Raw genomic sequence first — 26,058 nt, 5'->3', positions numbered from 1 at the left:
AGTATAGTGTACACATGACACGTAGTATAGCGTACATACAGATTGATCAGGTGTCCTTGTTACCCCATGACATGTAGTATAGTGTACACATGACACGTAGTATAGCGTACATACAGATTGGTCAGGTGTCCTTGTTACCCCATGACACGTAGTATAGTGTACACATGACACGTAGAATAGTGTACATACAGATTGATCAGGTGTCCTTGTTACCCCATGACACGTAGTATAGTGTACATACAGATTGATCAGGTGTCCTTGTTACCCCATGACATGTAGTATAGTGTACACATGACACGTAGTATAGCGTACATACAGATTGATCAGGTGTCCTTGTTACCCCATGACATGTAGTATAGTGTACACATGACACGTAGTATAGTGTACACATGACACGTAGTATAGTGTACATACAGATTGATCAGGTGTCCTTGTTACCCCATGACACGTAGTATAGTGTACACATGACACGTAGTATAGTGTACACATGACACATAGTATAGTGTACACATGACACGTAGTATAGTGTACATACAGATTGATCAGGTGTCCTTGTTACCCCATGACATGTAGTATAGTGTACACATGACACGTAGTATAGTGTACACATGACACGTAGTATAGTGTACATACAGATTGGTCAGGTGTCCTTGTTACCCCATGACACGTAGTATAGTGTACATACAGATTGATCAGGTGTACTTGTTACCCCATGACATGTAGTATAGTGTACACATGACACGTAGTATAGTGTACACATGACACGTAGTATAGTGTACACATGACACGTAGTATAGTGTACACATGACACGTAGTATAGTGTACATACAGATTGATCAGGTGTCCTTGTTACCCCATGACATGTAGTATAGTGTACACATGACACGTAGTATAGCGTACATACAGATTGATCAGGTGTACTTGTTACCCCATGACATGTAGTATAGTGTACACATGACACGTAGTATAGTGTACACATGACACGTAGTATAGTGTACATACAGATTGATCAGGTGTCCTTGTTACCCCATGACATGTAGTATAGTGTACACATGACACGTAGTATAGCGTACATACAGATTGATCAGGTGTACTTGTTACCCCATGACACATAGTATAGTGTACACATGACACGTAGTATAGTGTACATACAGATTGATCAGGTGTCCTTGTTACCCCATGACACATAGTATAGTGTACATACAGATTGATCAGGTGTACTTGTTACCCCATGACACATAGTATAGTGTACATACAGATTGATCAGGTGTCCTTGTTACCCCATGACATGTAGTATAGTGTACATACAGATTGATCAGGTGTCCTTGTTACCCCATGACACGTAGTATAGTGTACACATGACACGTAGAATAGTGTACATACAGATTGATCAGGTGTCCTTGTTACCCCATGACACGTAGTATAGTGTACATACAGATTGATCAGGTGTCCTTGTTACCCCATGACATGTAGTATAGTGTACACATGACACGTAGTATAGTGTACATACAGATTGATCAGGTGTCCTTGTTACCCCATGACATGTAGTATAGTGTACATACAGATTGATCAGGTGTACTTGTTACCCCATGACACATAGTATAGTGTACACATGACACGTAGTATAGTGTACACATGACACGTAGTATAGTGTACATACAGATTGATCAGGTGTCCTTGTTACCCCATGACATGTAGTATAGTGTACACATGACACGTAGTATAGTGTACACATGACACGTAGTATAGTGTACATACAGATTGATCAGGTGTCCTTGTTACCCCATGACACGTAGTATAGTGTACATACAGATTGATCAGGTGTACTTGTTACCCCATGACACATAGTATAGTGTACACATGACACGTAGAATAGTGTACCCCATGACACGTAGTGTAGTGTACACATGACACGTAGTATAGCGTACATACAGATTGATCAGGTGTACTTGTTACCCCATGACATGTAGTATAGTGTACACATGACACGTAGAATAGTGTACCCCATGACACGTAGTGTAGTGTACACATGACACGTAGTATAGCGTACATACAGATTGATCAGGTGTACTTGTTACCCCATGACATGTAGTATAGTGTACACATGACACGTAGAATAGTGTACCCCATGACACGTAGTGTAGTGTACACATGACACGTAGTATAGCGTACATACAGATTGATCTGGTGTACTTGTTACCCCATGACATGTAGTATAGTGTACACATGACACGTAGTATAGTGTACACATGACACATAGTATAGTGTACACATGACACGTAGTATAGTGTACACATGACACGTAGTATAGCGTACATACAGATTGATCAGGTGTACTTGTTACCCCATGACGTGTAGTATAGTGCACATACAGGTGCAACTCAGGCTGTAGGATTCATCTAATGCAGTGGTTCTCATACTGGGTGGTATGGGGCACATGTAGGGGTGCTGGTCGTACATAAGTAAAGCCCTGTGCACCACCACACAGCGGACCCCAGGGCTGACATGTAAGCACACCTTACTTCATTTAATATGTTTCCTTTGAATTTCTCAATAACAAGCTCTTAGCCTAGGGGTGCAGTAAAAATAATGCTGAAACTCTCGGGCGATGTGATTGAAGAAAGATTGGGAACCGCTGACCTACAGCATTGTCCCCAATAGGCTACAGATGGCCCAAATCCCAGCAGCGCATGAAGTGTAAATCAGCTAAGAGTGGGTCTAGCAGCAATCCTGCCCCCCTCCTCCCTTCCGGGCTTCCTGATATTTCCATAACCCCTCACATCTGCCAGGGAAGGCAGGGACATCCCCGTCCTACATCTGGGCTGGATCCTGCTTACTGGGAGGCTGTGATTACAGGGATCCTGGACATGGCATGAAGCGACTGTCAGCTCCTTCTCTGTCTCTAAGGTGAGGGAGCGCAATGGGGGGAGGGGGTTTATAAGAGAAAGTGAGGAGAGTTAGAGGGGCAGAGACGCCAGATAATTGTGTGCTATAAGGAGACTATGGGGAGAATGTAAAGAACAGAGGTTCTTGGTCCTCAGGTTCATGTGTTCCAGGTCTCCTGGCAGGTGTACAGGTGTTTTCATTAAAATGTGTCAGTGAGTAAACGTTCCACTGGTGGAGCTAATTATTTCACTTGTGATTCTTTGAGGAGACCTGGAAAACATGCACTGTTTGGGAACTGAGGACCGAGTTTGAGAACCTGTGTAGAGGATGTATTAGACTCAGTCACAGGTGTGTTATTAGGGAGGACACCTCACTATAGGAGCAAAGATAGAACTCTGTATAAAGCTATTCCCCTGCTTGTGAATTATAGAGTAGGACCTACATACCCCAGTACTACAGCGGGAGAAAATGTTCTTGTTGTTGGCACAGGAATAACATTGTTACAGAGTGACATAAAGGTGCTTTATAAATCCTAATAGGGGAATTACTATCCCCCAACCTTTGTCTGGTCAGATGTAGGAATGATTTAGGAGCAGGGCTGTTACCACGTGAGGCGTAAAATACTCTTCTGATGAGTGGCAAAGGCGTTAGATAATATGCAATGCTATAATACATAGAATATATTCATATATAATCTGCACATTGACTTAGGCTTTGATTACTGCAGTTGTGCACAGGATGGTGTAATATAGGGGTGATATAGTGGTGACATGGTGTAACATAGGGGTGACATAGGTGTAATGGGTGACATGGTATAATATAGGGGTGATATAGTGGTGACATGGTGTAACATAGGGGTGACATAGGTGTAATGGGTGACATGGTATAATATAGGGGTGACATGGTGTAACAGGGGTGACATAGGTGTAATTGGTGACATGGTGTAATATAGGGGTGATATAGTGGTGATATGGTGTAACATAGGGGTGACATGGTGTAATGGGTGACATAGGTGTAATGGGTGACATGGTATAATATAGGGGTGATATAGGGGTGACATGGTGTAACAGGGGTGACATAGTGGTGACATGGTGTAACATAGGGGTGACATAGGTGTAATGGGTGACATGGTATAATATAGGGGTGACATGGTGTAACAGGGGTGACATAGGTGTAATTGGTGACATGGTGTAATATAGGGGTGATATAGTGGTGATATGGTGTAACATAGGGGTGACATGGTGTAATGGGTGACATAGGTGTAATGGGTGACATGGTATAATATAGGGGTGACATGGTGTAACAGGGGTGACATAGGTGTAATTGGTGACATGGTGTAATATAGGGGTGATATAGTGGTGATATGGTGTAACATAGGGGTGACATGGTGTAATGGGTGACATAGGTGTAATGGGTGACATGGTATAATATAGGGGTGATATAGGGGTGACATGGTGTAACAGGGGTGACATAGTGGTGACATGGTGTAACATAGGGGTGACATAGGTGTAATGGGTGACATGGTATAATATAGGGGTGACATGGTGTAACAGGGGTGACATAGGTGTAATTGGTGACATGGTGTAATATAGGGGTGATATAGTTGTGATATGGTGTAACAGGGGTGACATGGTGTAATATAGGTGTGATATAGGGGTGACATAGGGGTGTGATGGGTGATATGGTGTGATATAGGGGTGACATGGTGTAATGGGTGACATGGTGTAACATAGGTGTGATATAGGGGTGCCGTGTGACATAGGGGTGTAATGGGTGACAAAGTGTAATGGGTGACATAGGGGTGACATGGTGTAACATAGGGGTGACATAGGTGTAATGGGTGACATGGTGTAATATAGGGGTGATATAGTGGTGATATGGTGTAACATAGGGGTGACATGGTGTAATGGGTGACATAGGGGTAATGGGTGACATGGTGTAATATAGGGGTGATATAGTTGTGATATGGTGTAACAGGGGTGACATGGTGTAATATAGGTGTGATATAGGGGTGTGATGGGTGATATGGTGTGATATAGGGGTGACATGGTGTAATGGGTGACATAGGGGTGACATGGTGTAACATAGGTGTGATATAGGGGTGACGTGTGACATAGGGGTGTAATGGGTGACAAAGTGTAATGGGTGACATAGGGGTGACATGGTGTAACATAGGGGTGACATAGGTGTAATGGGTGACATGGTGTAATATAGGGGTGATATAGTTGTGATATGGTGTAACAGGGGTGACATAGTGGTGACATGGTGTGACATAGGTGTAATGGGTGACATGGTATAACGGGTGACCTAGTGTGACGTAGGGGTGATATAAGGGTGACGGTGTGATATTGGGGTGACATGGATGTAATGGGTGACATGGTGTGATATAGCGGTGACATAGGTGTAATGGGTGACATGGTATAATGGGTGACAGTGACATGGTGTGACATGGTATAACGGGTGACATGGTGTGATATAGGGGTGACAGTAAGAGTTACCCCTACGTCACCCGTTATACCATCATGTTGGCACAAGTTACTGGTTTGTGGTAGATTCTTATATACTATTTTATTGCATATGAAGTGTCAGAAATAAGAGACATAAACTGGAAGGTGCCAATCAGCCCTCGGAGCACAATGCTGTCCTCGCAATTTCCACTATTTTCTATATATTGATTACACCTTGAAAGCAAATGATATGTATTTTATATCGGTGGTCCTCACCCCAGTGCTCACGTCCCCCAGCAGCTCATGTTCTGAGGGGTAATTCTGACCCAGCAACATACTGTAACTCACCTGGGCATAATGAATGAAATCCTTAAATCCTGACCTGTTGGCGGTACTCAGGGAGTGGAGTTGAGAACCCCTAATAGCATGCATGAATAAATGTATTTATGGGAATATTGCACATACACGTAAAACAAAAGACCGGCACCGTCCGGACCAGTTACACACAGAGGATTTATTTGAAATATAAAAGAAATTATTGTTTCAGCCTTTTTGGGACTTTGTTATGTTTTTATAAAACAGCTGCAAATGCATAAAAAGAAATCCGGTATTTAATATAATGACTGTGACCGTCTCTGATCATTATTAGTGGCATTTATTTATAAGGAGCCACAAATTTCTGCAAACAGACACAAAACTGATCAAGTATTTAACAAATAATGGCCACCGGCGCTGAACAGAGTCAAAATAGGGTTAGTTAACCTCACGCAGCCGTCTAACGTGGTAACAAGCCAGAAGAAAACCATCAACTAAAAAATAGACGGCGCTGGTGAGGTAAAAACATAGATAATAAAAAATGTGCCCATAGATGTGACAAAATAAACCATATTCATTTGACATTACATAATAATCTGACACTTGTGGTCCTAAAAAACATATAAACAGACAACACATAGAGATGAGCATAATCCTAATAATTGCAATAAGATCTTATTCCAATATTAAATGTCAATTTGAATAAACAAATCCACAGTGTAGGTGAGCTGGAAACACTGTCGGTAGCTCCATTTAAAAAATACAGACACAATGTTCCATAGAAATGTAGCAATGAGAGAAAATGTTGCTAATGGAGCTCCCAATGGGGAAGAAACGCGTTGGGGCTGTTTGAGGACCATGCACACAGCACCTATTGGCACTTGAAGCCAACCTCTGCTCCTACACTACTTTATCCTCCCCGCGTAAGGACGGAGCAGGAGATCGGGCGCTCCGTTATTGACACCAGACCTTCCAGCCAGCGTTTCGGCACTGTGTGCTCTCCCTGTGGAGACTGCAGCGGCCTGGATGCAGAAATGAAGGGACCACAGCAGATATCGGAGATACAGTATGTGCTGAAGCCCCTCCATAATACAGCTGGGGGATACTAAATATTTGTGGTCATCTGTTTGTGGGGTATATGCAGCAAATAATGATAAATGAAAAATGTGTGTTTTGTCTTCTCTGTGCACTGTGGCATCCTTCTTCTCCCCCTCTACCATCATGATATCCTGTCTCTGTGTTTGTGTCTAGCAGCCATTTTTGTTTGACAACCAGAGAGATTTTGTAAAGGAGATAATGAATTGTAGGAGATTAGCTAAGTAAATGACTGATATCATATTGTGTATATATATCAGATGCATGCAAGTGCATAATTTGCCATTTAAAAATGTCTGTGTGTGTGTATATATTAGGGATGTGCAGGCTCGGATAGGTTCGAGTTTGCACGTGGAGTTCGGATTTTTCCCTCCAAAAAAACGGAACTCAGAACGAGGCAAAACGTCATCTTACATGGACGAACATCATCATTCCTGGTCTTTTGTCCAGGAATGATGATGTTCGTCCATGTAAGATGACGTTTTGCCTCGTTCTGAGTTCCGTTTTTTTGGAGGGAAAAATCCGAACTCCACGTGCAAACTCGAACCTATCCGAGCCTGCACATCCCTAGTATATATATATATATATATACAAAGTGTGTGTGTGTATATATATATATATACAAAGTGTGTGTGTGTATATATAATATGTGTGTGTAACATGCTACTCCCAGGGAGCACCTGACCCCTAATGGATGCTAATTAGCATACCCGTTGCCGTGATCTTACTATGATAATTAGCCTACAGCCGCAGTATATCACTGTACAGATGTAGCTAACGCATGTTAGTGGGTGGAATAAATTTGAGCTCTGTGAACGTCCTGAGATAATAAGTAGAATTTTGTGCCCCGGATCAGTGCTGCGTTCCCAAGGGGTCTCCCGTCAATGTACTAAGATTTGGTGATTGGACATATTCAGAGAAGTGAGATCATTGAACTAATACAGATGAGTTTGACGAGCAGATCGCATCCAGTGTGTCCAATGTGAGATAACCTGCAGAACCTTGTACCTAAGCTTCTTCTAACATTGGTGTCTAATCACCCAATCCTCTCCCACTAACATCTCTGACCTCATCTCCCTTCACACTCCCACCCGCTTTGCCCAACAAACGCCACCTCTCCTGCCAACTGATTACTTCCTCCCACTGCCGCCTCCAAGATTGTGCCCGTGCTGCTCCTCACCTCTGGAACTCTCTCCCTATCAGACTCTCTCATCCTAACCCCCTGCTCCATGCTCCTTCCTGTCTACCCCATCTATGTCACCCCTGGCTGTCTGCCCCTCCCCATCTGTGTCACCCCTGGCTGTCTGCAGTCCCCATCTGTGTCACCCCTGGCTGTCTGCCCGTCCCCATCTGTGTCACCCCTGGCTGTCTGCCCCTCTCCTTCTGTGTCACCCCTGGCTGTCTGCCCCTCCCCTTCTGTGTCACCCCTGTCTGTCTGCCCGTCCCCATCTGTGTCACCCCTGGCTGTCTGCCCCTCCCCTTTAGAATGTAAGCTCTAACGAGCAGGGCCCTCGTCCCTCATGTGCTTCTCCTTCCCTCACTCATACGATCATCTCCTGCACACTCCCCACAAGGGCACCTAACACTTGGTAGCTGAAGCCCTGCTGCTTATTTATGTGTTATGATCACTATTGCAGCAATGTATATAGATATGTCCTTGTCCTGTATTGTACTGTAAGTCGCTGTTTTGGGTTTGCTCATTTATGTGCTGTGTGAGGGGCTGCGGAGCCCTATATACACATTATTATCATTATCCTATGAGCTCACATTCATGGACCCGCTGAGCCTCTTTTTGCAGCGGCATCAGGATCCATCTGTAAGAGGCACGAGGAAGAGAATACCTCATAGTGACAGGAGTGAGGAATGGAGAGGCGAGGGACGAAACACCTCCGGTATATTTACTACGGATTGTACAGCTGCCACAGATGGAAATTGTCTGCAGTCCTAGCGGTGCTGTATGGGGGGTGCCAGGAGTACCCACACTATAGGAGAACAACATTACCCAGCAGGATACCAGACACTAATCACCAGTTACCCCCAATCGTCATTCCTGACATCGCTAATCTGCTTCTACATCACTTAGATGGGAGAGATAAGAAGCTGGATGCATTCTCCCAGCCAATCCTATGCTCAGCCCCATGTGCCCTCTTCCTGCTCAGCCCCATGCGCCCGCTCTATGCTCAGCCCCATGCGCCCGCTTCCTGCTCAGCCCCATGCGCCCGCTCCCTGCTCAGCCCCATGCGCCCGCTCCCTGCTCAGCCCCATGCGCCCCCTCCCTGCTCAGCCCCATGCGCCCCCTCCCTGCTCAGCCCCATGCGCCCGCTCCCTGCTCAGCATGGCAGTTGGAGGACAGAAGTCATCTGAGTCACCGAAGTTTTCCAATGATGGCTGATTAAAACCAGTAGGATCCTCAACTACAATGTGATCGCTGCCTGTATCACAGCTTTCTCCTCCTTCCTGCTGTCCCTGGTCTGTTACTTCCATGGGCTAATAACTCTCTTATTCGGCATGCTGCGTTCTGGCCGAATGGTAATAGAACTCATGGGGCTCGATTCAATTGACCGCGATGCAATAGCGATGTTAGGTCGGGGAAGGCTCGTTCTCGCACCTTAAACAGGGTTTTCAGGCATGAGAACGGGCATTCCCCGACCTATGCTGTTTTCCAGGCGCGAAGGGCAGAAAACAGCCTCTCGTCGGGACTTTTGTCAGATTTCTGCTCGCATCTCTGGAGGGATGAGAGAAGAAATCCTTAGTCTGGGTTAGCTGCGCGGTGTATTGAGTAGCTCCGGGAGCTGATTCCCGGCGCTATTCACATCGCGTAGAATAGAATCATGCCCATGGTATGGGGTGTAATCCATACTTGCCTACTTTTGGAAAAGCATTTCAGGGAGATTGTGAAAGGAACCCCTATGAGTGCGGCAGTGAAGTGGACAGTACTGCTGCTTCTGAGAGGTGTCATAAAACTAAGAGAGAGCTCCATGAGATTGTGGAGTCTCGCAGATATTCCGGGGGGATAGGTAAGTATGCCCTCCTTATGCGCGGGCATACTTGTGCTCTCCCTTGTATTGTAGCAGCAGTCAGGCTGGGAGATAGACTCATCGTGCGCAGGGACCGGGTCAGCTGATGTTTCGGTTTCCTGTTGACGTGTCTTGTTTGTTCAGTATTAAACACTCTGTACGTCTAATAGCCCCCTGGGTCCCTCTCTGATTGCTGACGTCATGCTGGGACACCGCTGGCCACTTCCTTACAGGCCTCAGTAACGTGTCTGTTGTTTCCCAGCCTGTCCTTGTGGATACAGCGCAGGGACGCAGATGCCAATGGCTTTCTATGTTCCCCATGTCAGTGAGAGGCCCCATCCTGACGTGGAAACCACCAGCGCTGCTCGCACACTCAGCCGTCATACACAGAGACATGAGCAGTACTGTCAGCGGCTTTGGCCAGTGTCTCTTTTCCTTTTTCCTCTGTTACATGAACTTCTGCCAAGAACCCTGGATGGTGATTAGCAAAACAGCAGGGAACGTTCAGCGTCGGCCCCGGTCACAGCGCAGATACAGACGTGAGGACAGACTGCCTCTGCGACATCTGCTGACCCTTTGCTTATTTAAAGGCACAACATTTATTTAAGTATTAATAACCATGTATATAATGCGCACGTATTCCGCAGCGCTTTATAGCCAGTCGCGTCAGTCCCTGCCGCACTGGAGCTTAGACTCTGTCATACTTGCCGACTATTAGCGGTCAGGCTTCCGTGGGCGGGGGGGTCATGTCGGCAATGATGCATCATTGGGGACGGAGCATGGGCGTGACATCGCGATTTCATCATTGTGGCCCCACCCCTCTTCACAATGCCAATATTAATGGCACTGAAGCAGGGGGCAGGACCACGGTGACGCGATTCAGCGCAAATAGTGTCACCGCCACCCCACGCTGCCGGGATTTATACTGTAACTGCAGGGTAAAGGGGGGGCGGATGGGTCGCCAGGGATCAGGAGGCTTGCCTGCCTTTCCGGCGGGACATGGAGTGGCATCCGATTTTCGTGAGGCTCTATGTTACTTACTCGGGATGGACACATTAGGACAATTTTTTTTGTCAGAAGCCAATTAACCAACCAGTATGTTCTGGAGTGTGGGAGAAAGCGCACACATGGCGAGGGGACAAACAAACTCCACACAGATGGGGCCATGGTTAGAATTTATTCCATGACTCCAATTGTGTGAGGCAGCGGTGCTGACTGCGATAGTATGCTAATTCATTGCTATCGCTATGCCGCTGCTACACTACATAAGGACGCCCACTTCACCTTACACTCATCCATAATGTATAGGAAGACTGAGAAACCATCGGTAACATCGCAGACTCACACACAGGCTCTGACTGTGAGGATACCGGGTGACCTGGGTATCCTGGGGTTCAGGGATCACACAGTGGAGCAGGTTATAATGAAGGAATGATGAACTTTATTCATGGAGACACAGAAATCTAGCAAACAGTAAGCAGGGTTATATCATTACAGTCCACTCAGAGTTCAGCAAAGTCTTTTCCAGTTGCTCTATATCTCCTCCCTACCTGGCCAGCAATGGCAGCTGTAGCAGGGCACACAGAGCTGCTATATATCTCCTCCCTACCTGGCCAGCAATGACAGCTGTAACAGGGCACACAGAGCTGCTGTATATCTCCTCCCTACCTGGCCAGCAATGGAAGCTGTAACAGGGCACACAGAGCTGCTATATATCTAAAGACACTGAGAGGGGACAACATCCCAACCTCCAGAGTCACACTGTACTCACACACTATCCCACAATTCCCCTTGCTGCACCACCCTGCTTCCCTCTCTCTCTCATTGGTGGGTACTGGTGTCAGTCTTTCCAGAGAGGAAGGAGGAGGGCTTAGTAACAGGAACACTCCCTTGCTGTCTGCTGCTGGCAAACTTCCTGTATGAGACATGCAGACTGAGGGCTTCAATTTAAGAACACAGAAATGGGTCATGGGGTTAACTCTTTTCAACATGCACGCAAGTCCTAGAAGTCCTTTTCCCTTGCCTCCTCACATACCTCCCCCTTCTTAAATCGAGGAGATAGACATGGTCCCAATGTTGGAGTCCTGACTGTCGACTCGGCCCGAGGGTCTGCGAAGCTTGATATTTGTTTCCTCACATCTGGATAGCCCATCAGCATTGTGATGTTCTCATCCCTTTTTGTGAGAAATGGAAAAGTTGAAACTTTGTAACGCCAGACTCCACCTCAACAACCGCCCATTTTCCCCTGAGGTTCTATTTAGCCAATACAACAGGTTATGGTCAGTGACAACAGTAAATTATTCCCAAAAAGATATGGTTGTAGCTTCTTTAAGGCTCTTTGTCAGCTAGTTTATGGGATAGATACACAATTGGATGTTCCCTACCGTCTTCTCCCACTTGACTCAACACTGCCCCAAGTCCACAACCTGATGAGTCAGTCTGCACAATAAACTTTCTGTTGTAGTCAGGGGCAGCCAACACTGGGGCTTGAGTCAGCAAGTCTTTCAAGGTGTTGAAAGCTTGCTCACACTCCATTCAATATTTCAAGCATATCTCTTTTTGGTCAAGTCCGTCAGAGCCTTGGCCATGGTGCTGTAATGTGGTATAAATTTCCTGGAATAGCCAGCAACTCCAAGGAACGCCCGCACTTGTTTCTATATCTATATCCGCTACCTGGCCTGGTTGACAGGTTGGGGACAATTGGCAATAGCCTCCACCTTTGCCGGAGCAGGTCTGATAGCACCTCCTCCAACCCGATGACCTAGGTACTGAACCTCAGCCATCCCCATCTGACACTTATCTGGGCGTATGGTGAGTCCAGCCTGTCTAATCCTCTTGAGCACTTGTGTCACCTGAATTAAATGCTCCTCCCAAGTATGGCTGAAGATGGCAATGTCGTCTAGGTAGGCTTGGGAAAAGTCTTGACACCCCTCCAGGAGGTCATTAACCATTCACTGGAATGTGGCAGGGGCGTTCTTCATCCCTAAAGGCATGGTAGTCCACTCAAAGAGTCCTTCCGGTGTGATGAAGGCAGAACGCTCCTGTGCCTCTTTGGTAAGTGGGATTTGCCAGTAGCCTTTGCTCAAGTCCAGTGTTGAGACAAACTCAGCACCTCCAATCCCATACAGTAGCTCATCAACACGGGGCATAGGGTAAGAGTCAGTGGTGGTGACTTCATTCAATTTGCGGTAGTCCACACAAAACCGTGTGGTTCCATCTTTCTTGGGAACCAACACAACCCCAGCAGCCCATGGGATTTTAGATGGCACTATGACCCCCCAAAGCTAGCATCTCCTCGATCTCAGCCTTTCCCTGCCTCATAACACCCGGAGTCATCCGGTAAGCGACTTGTCGGATGGGCCTAGCACTCCCAGTGTCCACATGGTGGGCGGTCAGATGAGTCCGACCAGGTAGACAAGAAAATTGGGCCTGTTCAGCCTCTAAGATCCTCCACATCTCCTGCTGCTGGGCTGCATTCAACTATTGTCCCACTTGGACTGATTCCACTCCTTTCTTCTCTTTAGCAGCTCCCAAAAGGTCAAGCAATGGATCAGTTTCTGGTGTCTCCATCGGAGGACAACATACCGCCATTGTTACTACTTGACGATTACGATAGGCCTTAATTCAATTTATATGGAAGGTGCGTAGGTACTTCCCTCCCTTATCCAGGGCAATCACGTAATTGACCGGTCCGGTGCGCCTTATCATGGTATACGGTCCTTCCCACGTGGCCTGCAGTTTGTTTCTTCGCACTGGGATAAGCACCATTACTTTTTCCCTGGATGCAACTCTCGGTCTTGAGCGTGGGCGTCAAACCATTCCTTTTGTCTCTCTTGTGATTCCCTGAGATGCTCTTGGGTTAACTGTAGCAATCTTCTCATGCGGTTCCGCATATTCTCTACATATTGTAAAATGGGCTGCTGGTGTTCTTGGAAAGTTCTCCCTCAGCTCTCTTTGACCAGGTCTAGAGGCCCCCGCACTTTCCGGCCATACAAAAGTTAAAATGGGGAATATCCAGTAGACGCCTGTGGGACTTCCCAATAAGCAAATAGAAGCTGTTGCAGGGCTCTCTCCCAGTCCCTCCCTTTGGACTGCACGTAAGCTTGTAGAAGTCTTTTTAGCGTTCCATTGAGATGTTCACAGAGTCCGTTCGTCTGTGGATGATAAGAAGTGGTCCAAAGAGGTCAAACCCCCCACTTTTCCCACAGGGTTTGCATTAGTTCACCTTGGAATTGGGGTCCTTGATCTGTGACGACTTCCTGTGGGTATCCATGCCGACTGAATATGTCCGTCAATGTTTGCGCAACATGTTCTGTGTCAATAGATGATAGGGCCACAGCCTCAGGATAGCGTGTAGCAATGTCCACCAGCATTAGAACGTACTTTTTTCCCGTATGACTGGGAATAGCTAATGGTTCGACTAGGTCTATGGCAACACGGGCAAAGGGATCCTCTATAATAGGTAATGGGTGCAGACGAGCTTTTCACTGGGGCTTCCCCAGTCTCTGGCAGGTATTGCAGGTGTCTCGATACTGCTTAACGTCTCTAGAGATCCGTGGCCAGAAGAAATTCTGCAACAGCCGGGCCAGTGTTTTACGCGTGCTAAAATGCCCAGCCACTGGAATGTCATGAGCAAGGGCAAGTAATTGTGCTCTGTATGGTGTAGGTACCACCAACTGTTTAGTGGGCATGACGGTTTCCTGTCCAGACTTAGGAACGACCACTCGGTACAGCAATTCCTCTTCCCAAACTATCTTGCTCCCATCGGCTGTTTCCAATTCCAGGTTGGCTACGCTCCTTAATTTACTTAGGGAAGGGTCTGTCCATTGGGCCTGTCGAAACTCGCTCCGGTCCACCTCCCCCAAGTCTATCTCTGAAGTACTGGACAAGGGACTGGAATCACTCACCATTGTGGCCGGGGTAGGTTGGTTCTGTTCTGAATCTGTCACCTGGGTCACTGCTCTTTGGGTTTGGCTCCGGGTCACCACTTGAACGAAGCGTGTCATCATTCCCGAGGATGACCTTGGCTGTAGCCCCTTGAGTACTCAGACCTCCATGATTCCTTGATCGGCTCCCCAGTCGAAATGTATCTTGGCGATGGGGATATTGGTCTGTTGTCCCCCGGCGGTGGCAATTCGTACACACTGTCCAGGAATCACCCAGGAGGTGGGAATCAGGTCTGGTTCAATCAGTGTGAGGGAGGCCCCAGAATCTCGTAGGTCCTGTACCCACTGGTCCTCTACCAACACAGGCTGTAAGTGCCCCTGCATATTCTGAGGAGTTGCCTGCTCCTCCCCCAGAACCAGGTCTACAATATACACCCCATCCATCATCTCGACCGCATCTGACTGGATGACTGCCTCGCAATAATCCTCCATGGGGTAACATACCACAGAGACTGGGGCCGGTCTAGCCTCAGGGAATGGCCCTTGCATGTGTGGACAGTCCCTCAACAAGTTTCCTGGTTGATTGCAGTGGTAACACTTCCGAGGTTCTGGGTTAGCCACTTTGAATCTGGGTGGTTGATAAGAGATGTTTTTGATAGGGCCTCCTTTACTACTATCATTGATGCGCGGTTCTCTGTCAGGGAGCTTCTCCACTCACAGGGTTCTTGTACCACCTGTTGCACTGAAGACTCTCCATTGGGGACGGTTAGCTATATATTCATCAGCCCATTCTGCAGCTTTGTTCTGGTGTGCTGGACTTCCAGTCTGCGACATACTCCCGTACCTCTGGTGCCATCTTAATCATTAGTTGTTCTACCACGATTAGGTTGACTATCTGCTCCACAGTAAAGGCCTGTCTACCCTCAAGCCATTTTCCACAAGCTTGCCGTAGCTGACTGGCAAACTCTTGGTAGGAAGCAGTCCCACTTTTGCTCAGTGTCCTGAATTTGAGACGATAAGATTCTGCAGTGATCTGAAACTTAGCCAGCAATGCCTTCTTTATACAGGTGTAGACTCCACATTCCTGGGGATTTAGAGCCCTGTAGGCTTCCAGTGCCCTACCGGTGAGACTTGGCCCCAAGTACTTGGGCCATTTAGCTGGCTCTATCCCGTGCACTCCCATGAGATTCTCAAAGATCTGCAGGTGAGTGTCAATGTCGGTTTCATTCTCTCAAAATGTGGGAACATTCTTAAATCCCAAGCGCCGCTTCTCTTGTTCAGCCCCTCTGGGTGACAGCACAGTTCTGCTTCTAGTAGGGATTTCTACCCCTAATATCACTTGGATCACTCCAGCTCTCTTGTGTAGTTGCACTTTCACCTAGCGCCCCCAGCCAGCTCTGTAGTAGGGCGGGAGTAGCGGTGGTTGATTCAGGTAACCGACTGGAAGAAGTGCTTCCACTCCCTGTTGGTCCTTCTTTGTCATCACTCAGGTGGTCGGGATCCTCTGGGTGTGCATGGTCCCACTCCAACAACCGCAGTACCAGAACCTCCCGGGTTTCAGTCCCATTATATGCAATTCCTTTCATTCTGCAAAATCCTTGCAGGTGCGGTTTCCGGGCTGTCCGGTAAAACTTCTACTGCTCTCTCATAACGTTTTCAATTTGGCCACCGGTTTCAACTCTTGACTGACTCTCCATGCTTATATTCTCTGGTGTTAGCATTGCTTCTACTCACTCCCCTGGAATTACTGCAAGAACTGTGACATCCCACTGCTGCCACCAAATGTGAGGATACTGGGTGACCTGGGTATCCTGGGGTTCAGGGATCACACAGTGGAGCAGGTTATAATGAATGCAAGATTAACTTTATTCATGGAGACACAGAAATCTAGCAAACAGTAAGCAGGGTTATATCATTACATCCACTCAGAGTTCAGCAAAGTCTTTTCCAGCTGCTGTATATCTCCTCCCTAACTGGCTAGCAATGGAAGCTGTAGCAGGGCACACAGAGCTGCTACATATCTAAAGACACTGAGAGGGGACAACACCTCAACCTCCAGAGTCACACTGTACTCACACACTTCCCACAATTCCCCTTGCTGCACCACCCTACTTCCCTCTCTCTCATTGGTGGGCCCTGGTGTCAGTCTTTCCAGAGAGGAAGGAGGAGGGCTTTGTAACAGGAACACTCCCTTGCTGTCTGCTGCTGGCAAACTTCCTGTATGAGACATGCAGACTGAGGGCTTCAATTTCAGAACAGAGAAATTGGTCATGGGGTTAACTTTTCAACATGCAGACAAGTCCTAGAAGTCCTTTTGCCTTGTCTCCTCACAGTGACCTTACTCAGGAATTACTAACCTCATCACACACAGTGATTACACAAGACTGAGATACCATCAGTAACATGGAGTACCATCACTTCCTCACACACACTTACACAGGCTCTGACCTTACTCAGCAATTACTAACCTCATCACACACAGTGATTACACAAGACTGAGATACCATCAGTAACATGGAGTACCATCACATCCTCACACACACTTACACAGGCTCTGACCTTACTCAGCAATTACTAACCTCATCACACACAGTGACTACACAAGACTGAGAAACCATCAGTAACATGGAGTACCATCACAGCCTCACACACACTTACACAGGCTCTGACCTTACTCAGGAATTACTAACCTCATCACACACAGTGATTACACAAGACTGAGAAACCATCAGTAACATGGAGTACCATCACATCTTCACACACACTTACACAGGCTCTGACCTTACTCAGGAATTACTAACCTCATCACACCCAGTGACTACACAAGACTGAGAAACCATCAGTAACATGGAGTACCATCACATCCTCACACACACTTACACAGGCTCTGACCTTACTCAGGAATTACTAACTTCCGCGCACGCTATGAGGCCTCAGGTTGTGTAGAGCATCGCGTTCAAATCCTGCAGCCCAGGGGGCGTGTCCCGCTCTCCTCCCCGCGGCCTCTGCTGCAAGTGTACGGGCGGGCGGCAGACCACTCGTACACACTTCACAATGGACAGATATATCTGCCATCGCCTGTACGGCAGAGCCAATGCAATATGTATGTGAACGATGTTGTTCAGACATATTGCTGGTACATGGGAAATGGGCCTCAGACTGCACACCTTGAACATATATATCTAATTGGAGGTGCTGCCTGTGGAGACAATGGATATATGCACAAAAAAAAGAAATACAGGTGCTTAACTCCAAATTAACTGATTATATATAAATACATTTTTGCAGTGAATAGAGGTTTTTAGCATAATTTTGGCCAAGGTTATGGGACTACCCACTGCATCTAAATATTTGCAGGACATACCTATTTGGAGTTGAGCACCTGTACTTCTTTTTTTGTGCATATATCAATTGTCTCCACAGGTAGCACCTCCAATTATGTATATATATGTTCTAGGTGTGCAGTCTGAGGTCCATTTCCTATATGAATCCAATCAGTGCATTGCTTTACACACCTGGAAAGCCTGAGACACTTTCCACTCAGACTAGCACCCTGATTACATTGGTTACAGCATGGAGTCTGGCATAGTAATACACACACCAGTCAGACTAGCACCCTGATTACATTGGTTACAGCATGGAGTCTGGCATAGTAATATACACACCAGTCAGACTAGCACCCTGATTACATTGGTTACAGCATGGAGTCTGGCATAATAATACACACCAGTCAGACTAGCACCCTGATTACATTGGTTACAGCATGGAGTCTGGCATAGTAATATACACACCACTCAGACTAGCCCCCTGATTACATTGGTTACAGCGTGGAGTCTGGCATAGTAATATACACACCACTCAGACTAGCACCCTGATTACATTGGTTACAGCATGGAGTCTGGCATAGTAATACACACACCACTCAGACTAGCGCCCTGATTACATTGGTTACAGCATGGAGTCTGGCATAGTAATATACACACCAGTCAGACTAGCACCCTGATTACATTGGTTACAGCATGGAGTCTGGCATAGTAATATACACACCACTCAGACTAGCACCCTGATTACATTGGTTACAGCATGGAGTCTGGCATAGTAATACACACACCAGTCAGACTAGCACCCTGATTACATTGGTTACAGCATGGAGTCTGGCATAGTAATATACACACCAGTCAGACTAGCACCCTGATTACATTGGTTACAGCATGGAGTCTGGCATAATAATACACACCAGTCAGACTAGCACCCTGATTACATTGGTTACAGCATGGAGTCTGGCATAGTAATACACACACCAGTCAGACTAGCACCCTGATTACATTGGTTACAGCATGGAGTTTGGCATAGTAATACACACACCAGTCAGACTAGCACCCTGATTACATTGGTTACAGCATGGAGTCTGGCATAGTAATATACACACCACTCAGACTAGCGCCCTGATTACATTGGTTACAGCATGGAGTCTGGCATAGTAATACACACACACCAGTCAGACTAGCACCCTGATTACATTGGTTACAGCATGGAGTCTGGCATAGTAATATACACACCACTCAGACTAGCACCCTGATTACATTGGTTACAGCATGGAGTCTGGCATAGTAATATACACACCACTCAGACTAGCACCCTGATTACATTGGTTACAGCATGGAGTCTGGCATAGTAATACACACACCAGTCAGACTAGCACCCTGATTACTTTGGTTACAGCATGGAGTCTGGCATAGTAATATACACACCACTCAGACTAGCACCCTGATTACATTGGTTACAGCATGGAGTCTGGCATAGTAATATACACCACTCAGACTAGCGCCCTGATTACATTGGTTACAGCATGGAGTCTGGCATAGTAATATACACACCAGTCAGACTAGCACCCTGATTACATTGGTTACAGCATGGAGTCTGGCATAGTAATATACACACCAGTCAGACTAGCACCCTGATTACATTGGTTACAGCGTGGAGTCTGGCATAGTAATATACACACCACTCAGACTAGCACCCTTATTACATTGGTTACAGCATGGAGTCTGGCATAGTAATATACACACCACTCAGACTAGCACCCTGATTACATTGGTTACAGCATGGAGTCTGGCATAGTAATATACACACCAGTCAGACTAGTACCCTGATTACATTGGTTACAGCATGGAGACTGGCATAGTAATACACACACCAGTCAGACTAGCACCCTGATTACATTGGTTACAGCATGGAGTCTGGCATAGTAATATACACACCACTCAGACTAGCCCCCTGATTACATTGGTTACAGCATGGAGTCTGGCATAGTAATATACACCACTCAGACTAGCGCCCTGATTACATTGGTTACAGCATGGAGTCTGGCATAGTAATATACACACCAGTCAGACTAGCACCCTGATTACATTGGTTACAGCATGGAGTCTGGCATAGTAATATACACACCACTCAGAGGCACAATATAGGGAAGTCTTGCAAATATTTAGATTGTGTAGTGCAGCTTTGGTTAATTTATGGGGTTATGCGGTCACTTCACTATCCACGCATGGCAAGGACGGGCTACTTTCCGGGCCTCTGTCCCCGTGGGTCCATTTTCTTACATCAAAGCACTATGCTCGCACCCTGCAATACAGTCATGTGCGCTAATATCTCACCCACATCATATTGCAAATGCGATCATTAATAAATGGGCCCCCACATGCAGCTTTATTACATTTATCAGTCACTACCTTAGTTACAGGGGGAGCAGGATAAACGTCTCTCAGAAGTGCAGCGTTATTACATTTATCAGTCACTACCTTAGTTACAGGGGGAGCAGGATAAACATCTCTCAGAAGTGCAGCGTTATTACATTTATCAGTCACTACCTTAGTTACAGGGGGAGCAGGATAAACACCTCTCAGAAGTGCAGCGTTATTACATTTATCAGTCACTACCTTAGTTACAGGGAGCAGGATAAACGTCTCTCAGAAGTGCAGCGTTATTACATTTATCAGTCACTACCTTAGTTACAGGGAGCAGGATAAACGTCTCTCAGAAGTGCAGCGTTATTACATTTATCAGTCACTACCTTAGTTACAGGGAGCAGGATAAACGTCTCTCAGAAGTGCAGCGTTATTACATTTATCAGTCACTACCTTAGTTACAGGGAGCAGGATAAACGTCTCTCAGAAGTGCAGCGTTATTACATTTATCAGTCACTACCTTAGTTACAGGGGGAGCAGGATAAACACCTCTCAGAAGTGCAGCGTTATTACATTTATCAGTCACTACCTTAGTTACAGGGAGCAGGATAAACGTCTCTCAGAAGTGCAGCGTTATTACATTTATCAGTCACTACCTTAGTTACAGGGAGAAGGATAAACGTCTCTCAGAAGTGCAGCGTTATTACATTTATCAGTCACTACCTTAGTTACAGGGGGAGCAGGATAAACACCTCTCAGAAGTGCAGCGTTATTACATTTATCAGTCACTACCTTAGTTACAGGGGGAGCAGGATAAACGTCTCTCAGAAGTGCAGCGTTTATAATACATTTATCAGTCACTACCTTAGTTACAGGGAGCAGGATAAACGTCTCTCAGAAGTGCAGCGTTATTACATTTATCTGTAACTACCTTAGTTACAGGGAGCAGGATAAACACCTCTCAGAAGTGCAGCGTTATTACATTTATCAGTCACTACCTTAGTTACAGGAGGAGCAGGATAAACACCTCTCAGAAGTGCAGCGTTATTACATTTATCAGTCACTACCTTAGTTACAGGGGGAGAAGGATAAACACCTCTCAGAAGTGCAGCGTTATTACATTTATCAGTCACTACCTTAGTTACAGGGGGAGCAGGATAAACACCTCTCAGAAGTGCAGCGTTATTACATTTATCTGTCACTACCTTAGTTACAGGGAGCAGGATAAACACCTCTCAGAAGTGCAGCGTTATTACATTTATCAGTCACTACCTTAGTTACAGGGAGCAGGATAAACGTCTCTCAGAAGTGCAGCGTTATTACATTTATCAGTCACTACCTTAGTTACAGGGAGAGAAGGATAAACACCTCTCAGAAGTGCAGCGTTATTACATTTATCAGTCACTACCTTAGTTACAGGAGGAGAAGGATAAACGTCTCTCAGAAGTGCAGCGTTATTACATTTATCAGTCACTACCTTAGTTACAGGGAGCAGGATAAACACCTCTCAGAAGTGCAGCGTTATTACATTTATCAGTCACTACCTTAGTTACAGGGGGAGCAGGATAAACACCTCTCAGAAGTGCAGCGTTATTACATTTATCAGTCACTACCTTAGTTACAGGGAGCAGGATAAACGTCTCTCAGAAGTGCAGCATTATTACATTTATCAGTCACTACCTTAGTTACAGGGGGAGCAGGATAAACACCTCTCAGAAGTGCAGCGTTATTACATTTATCTGTCACTACCTTAGTTACAGGGGGAGCAGGATAAACGTCTCTCAGAAGTGCAGCGTTATTACATTTATCAGTCACTACCTTAGTTACAGGGAGCAGGATAAACGTCTCTCAGAAGTGCAGCGTTATTACATTTATCAGTCACTACCTTAGTTACAGGGAGCAGGATAAACGTCTCTCAGAAGTGCAGCGTTATTACATTTATCAGTCACTACCTTAGTTACAGGGAGCAGGATAAACGTCTCTCAGAAGTGCAGCGTTATTACATTTATCAGTCACTACCTTAGTTACAGGGAGCAGGATAAACGTCTCTCAGAAGTGCAGCGTTATTACATTTATCAGTCACTACCTTAGTTACAGGGGGAGCAGGATAAACACCTCTCAGAAGTGCAGCGTTATTACATTTATCAGTCACTACCTTAGTTACAGGGAGCAGGATAAACGTCTCTCAGAAGTGCAGCGTTATTACATTTATCAGTCACTACCTTCGTTACAGGGAGCAGGATAAACACCTCTCAGAAGTGCAGCGTTATTACATTTATCAGTCACTACCTTAGTTACAGGGGGAGCAGGATAAACACCTCTCAGAAGTGCAGCGTTATTACATTTATCAGTCACTACCTTAGTTACAGGGGGAGCAGGATAAACGTCTCTCAGAAGTGCAGCGTTAATACATTTATCAGTCACTACCTTAGTTACAGGGAGCAGGATAAACGTCTCTCAGAAGTGCAGCGTTATTACATTTATCTGTAACTACCTTAGTTACAGGGAGCAGGATAAACACCTCTCAGAAGTGCAGCGTTATTACATTTATCAGTCACTACCTTAGTTACAGGAGGAGCAGGATAAACACCTCTCAGAAGTGCAGCGTTATTACATTTATCAGTCACTACCTTAGTTACAGGGGGAGCAGGATAAACGTCTCTCAGAAGTGCAGCGTTATTACATTTATCAGTCACTACCTTAGTTACAGGGGGAGCAGGATAAACACCTCTCAGAAGTGCAGCGTTATTACATTTATCAGTCACTACCTTAGTTACAGGGAGCAGGATAAACGTCTCTCAGAAGTGCAGCATTATTACATTTATCAGTCACTACCTTAGTTACAGGGGGAGCAGGATAAACACCTCTCAGAAGTGCAGCGTTATTACATTTATCAGTCACTACCTTAGTTACAGGGGGAGCAGGATAAACACCTCTCAGAAGTGCAGCGTTATTACATTTATCTGTCACTACCTTAGTTACAGGGAGCAGGATAAACACCTCTCAGAAGTGCAGCGTTATTACATTTATCAGTCACTACCTTAGTTACAGGGGGAGAAGGATAAACGTCTCTCAGAAGTGCAGCGTTATTACATTTATCAGTCACTACCTTAGTTACAGGGGGAGCAGGATAAACACCTCTCAGAAGTGCAGCGTTATTACATTTATCAGTCACTACCTTAGTTACAGGGGGAGCAGGATAAACACCTCTCAGAAGTGCAGCGTTATTACATTTATCTGTCACTACCTTAGTTACAGGGAGCAGGATAAACACCTCTCAGAAGTGCAGCGTTATTACATTTATCAGTCACTACCTTAGTTACAGGGGGAGAAGGATAAACGTCTCTCAGAAGTGCAGCGTTATTACATTTATCAGTCACTACCTTAGTTACAGGGAGCAGGATAAACACCTCTCAGAAGTGCAGCGTTATTACATTTATCAGTCACTACCTTAGTTACAGGGAGCAGGATAAACGTCTCTCAGAAGTGCAGCATTATTACATTTATCAGTCACTACCTTAGTTACAGGGGGAGCAGGATAAACACCTCTCAGAAGTGCAGCGTTATTACATTTATCAGTCACTACCTTAGTTACAGGGAGCAGGATAAACGTCTCTCAGAAGTGCAGCGTTATTACATTTATCAGTCACTACCTTAGTTACAGGGAGCAGGATAAACGTCTCTCAGAAGTGCAGCGTTATTACATTTATCAGTCACTACCTTAGTTACAGGGAGCAGGATAAACACCTCTCAGAAGTGCAGCGTTATTACATTTATCAGTCACTACCTTAGTTACAGGAGGAGCAGGATAAACACCTCTCAGAAGTGCAGCGTTATTACATTTATCAGTCACTACCTTAGTTACAGGGAGCAGGATAAACACCTCTCAGAAGTGCAGCGTTATTACATTTATCAGTCACTACCTAAGTGTAGGATGTGTCTCAGGAATGTAAATAAATTAATATGTAAATTAGATCATTTCTGTTGGAACCGACGTGAGTATTAATGAGCTAATTGACATGAATGTGGGGATTTCCTCGGTACTGTGACCCAGACACCCTTATAATGTTGTCACCACACAATCCCACTAAAAGACGCGTAATATTCCGGCAGGTTCCCTGCAGTGAGATGGGGCCCTGTACGTCGGCTTTTCTCTGCGTCTTCCTCTTGGTGGCCTCCCAGGGAAGTCATGGCCAGGAGGAGGAGGAAGAGGAGGAGGGGGACTATGAGTATATTTTGGAAATACCTACAGAAGAGGAAAATGACGAAATCTTTGATGGCATATTGACAGAGGCCACGCCAACGCCAAGAGCCCTGCAGTGCCCCAAGGACTGCACCTGCACCCAGGAGGGGGTGGTGGACTGTGCTGGAGTGGATCTGAGAGACTTTCCCATGGACCTCCCTGAATTTACAAACCAGCTCTCTCTACAGGTTGGAAGCAGATTATATAAGAATATTATGTTATATTTTGTAATTTACCAAAGTATAAACTATTTAATTTGCCATTTATAGCTTTATTTTCACAAATGCAATATAAGGGCTGGGGGGAACTGGATGTATTGTTGGCCCATGTGGGGGACTGGGAGGAACTGGGATGATGGTAGGCTACAATGGGTTGGGTGGCTCTGGGATAATTGTAGGCCAAGATGGGGGCTGGGAAGAACAGGGATGATTGTAGGCCAGGATGGGGGGCTGTGAGTGACCGGGATGATTGTAGGTCAGGATGGGGGCTGTGAGTGACCGGGATGATTGTAGGTCAGGATGGGGGCTGTGAGGGACCGGGATGATTGTAGGTCAGGATGGGGGCTGTGAGGGACCGGGATGATTGTAGGTCAGGATGGGGGCTGTGAGGGACCGGGATGATTGTAGGTCAGGATGGGGGCTGTGAGGGACCGGGATGATTGTAGGTCAGGATGGGGGCTGTGAGGGACCGGGATGATTGTAGGTCAGGATGGGGGCTGTGAGGGACCGGGATGATTGTATGCCAGGATGGGGGGCTGTGAGAGACTGGGATGATTGTATGCCAGGATGGGGGGCTGTGAGAGACTGGGATGATTGTATGCTAGGATGGGGGGCTGTGAGAGACTGGGATGATTGTATGCCAGGATGAGGGGCTGTGAGGGACTGGGGTGATTGTAGGTCAGGATGGGGGCTGTGAGTGACTGGGATGATTGTAGGCCAGGATGGGGGCTGTGAGAGACTGGGATGATTGTATGCCAGGATGGGGGCTGTGAGGGACCGGGATGATTGTAGGTCAGGATGGGGGCTGGGAAGAACAGGGATGATTGTAGGCCAGGGTGGGGTCTGTAAGTGACCGGGATGATTGTAGGTCAGGATGGGGGCTGTGAGTGACCGGGATGATTGTAGGTCAGGATGGGGGCTGTGAGGGACTGGGATGATTGTATGCCAGGATGAGGGGTTGTGAGGGACTGGGGTGATTGTAGGTCAGGATGGGGGCTGTGAGTGACTGGGATGATTGTAGGCCAGGATGGGGGCTGTGAGTGACCGGGATGATTGTAGGTCAGGATGGGGGCTGTGAGAGACTGGGATGATTGTATGCCAGGATGGGGGGCTGTGAGAGACTGGGATGATTGTATGCCAGGATGGAGGCTGTGAGTGACTGGGATGATTGTAGGCCAGGATGGGGGGCTGTAAGTGACCGGGATGATTGTAGGTCAGGATGGGGGCTGTGAGGGACTGGGCTGATTGTAGGCCAGGATGG

The 26,058-nt window shown here is 46.4% G+C and overlaps 1 protein-coding gene and 1 pseudogene across 2 annotated transcripts in view; one reads left to right on the top strand and one right to left on the bottom strand.

Moving 5' to 3' along the window:
• The first annotated feature begins 2,800 nt into the window (after positions 1-2,800).
• Positions 2,801-26,058, top strand: part of PODN (podocan) — a 104,179-nt gene continuing 80,921 nt past the window's right edge. The window contains exons 1-2 of one of the 2 annotated variants that reach the window (XM_088462259.1): positions 2,801-2,907; positions 24,450-24,767. In XM_088462259.1, the coding sequence (XP_088318385.1) occupies positions 24,465-24,767 (303 nt within the window). In that variant the 5' untranslated portion in view covers positions 2,801-2,907; positions 24,450-24,464. The remainder of the gene's footprint in view (positions 2,908-24,449; positions 24,768-26,058) is intronic. The other variant, XM_088462258.1, reaches the window with a different exon arrangement.
• LOC148453340 (uncharacterized) lies at positions 11,806-16,349 on the bottom strand (annotated as a pseudogene).

The sequence above is a fragment of the Taudactylus pleione genome, unplaced genomic scaffold (assembly GCF_031769625.1).
Source record: "Taudactylus pleione unplaced genomic scaffold, aTauple2 ptg001175l, whole genome shotgun sequence".
Classification (NCBI taxonomy): domain Eukaryota; kingdom Metazoa; phylum Chordata; class Amphibia; order Anura; family Myobatrachidae; genus Taudactylus; species Taudactylus pleione.
Note: the sequence above shows the minus strand (reverse complement) of the source record. Positions and strands in the feature narration are given on the sequence as shown.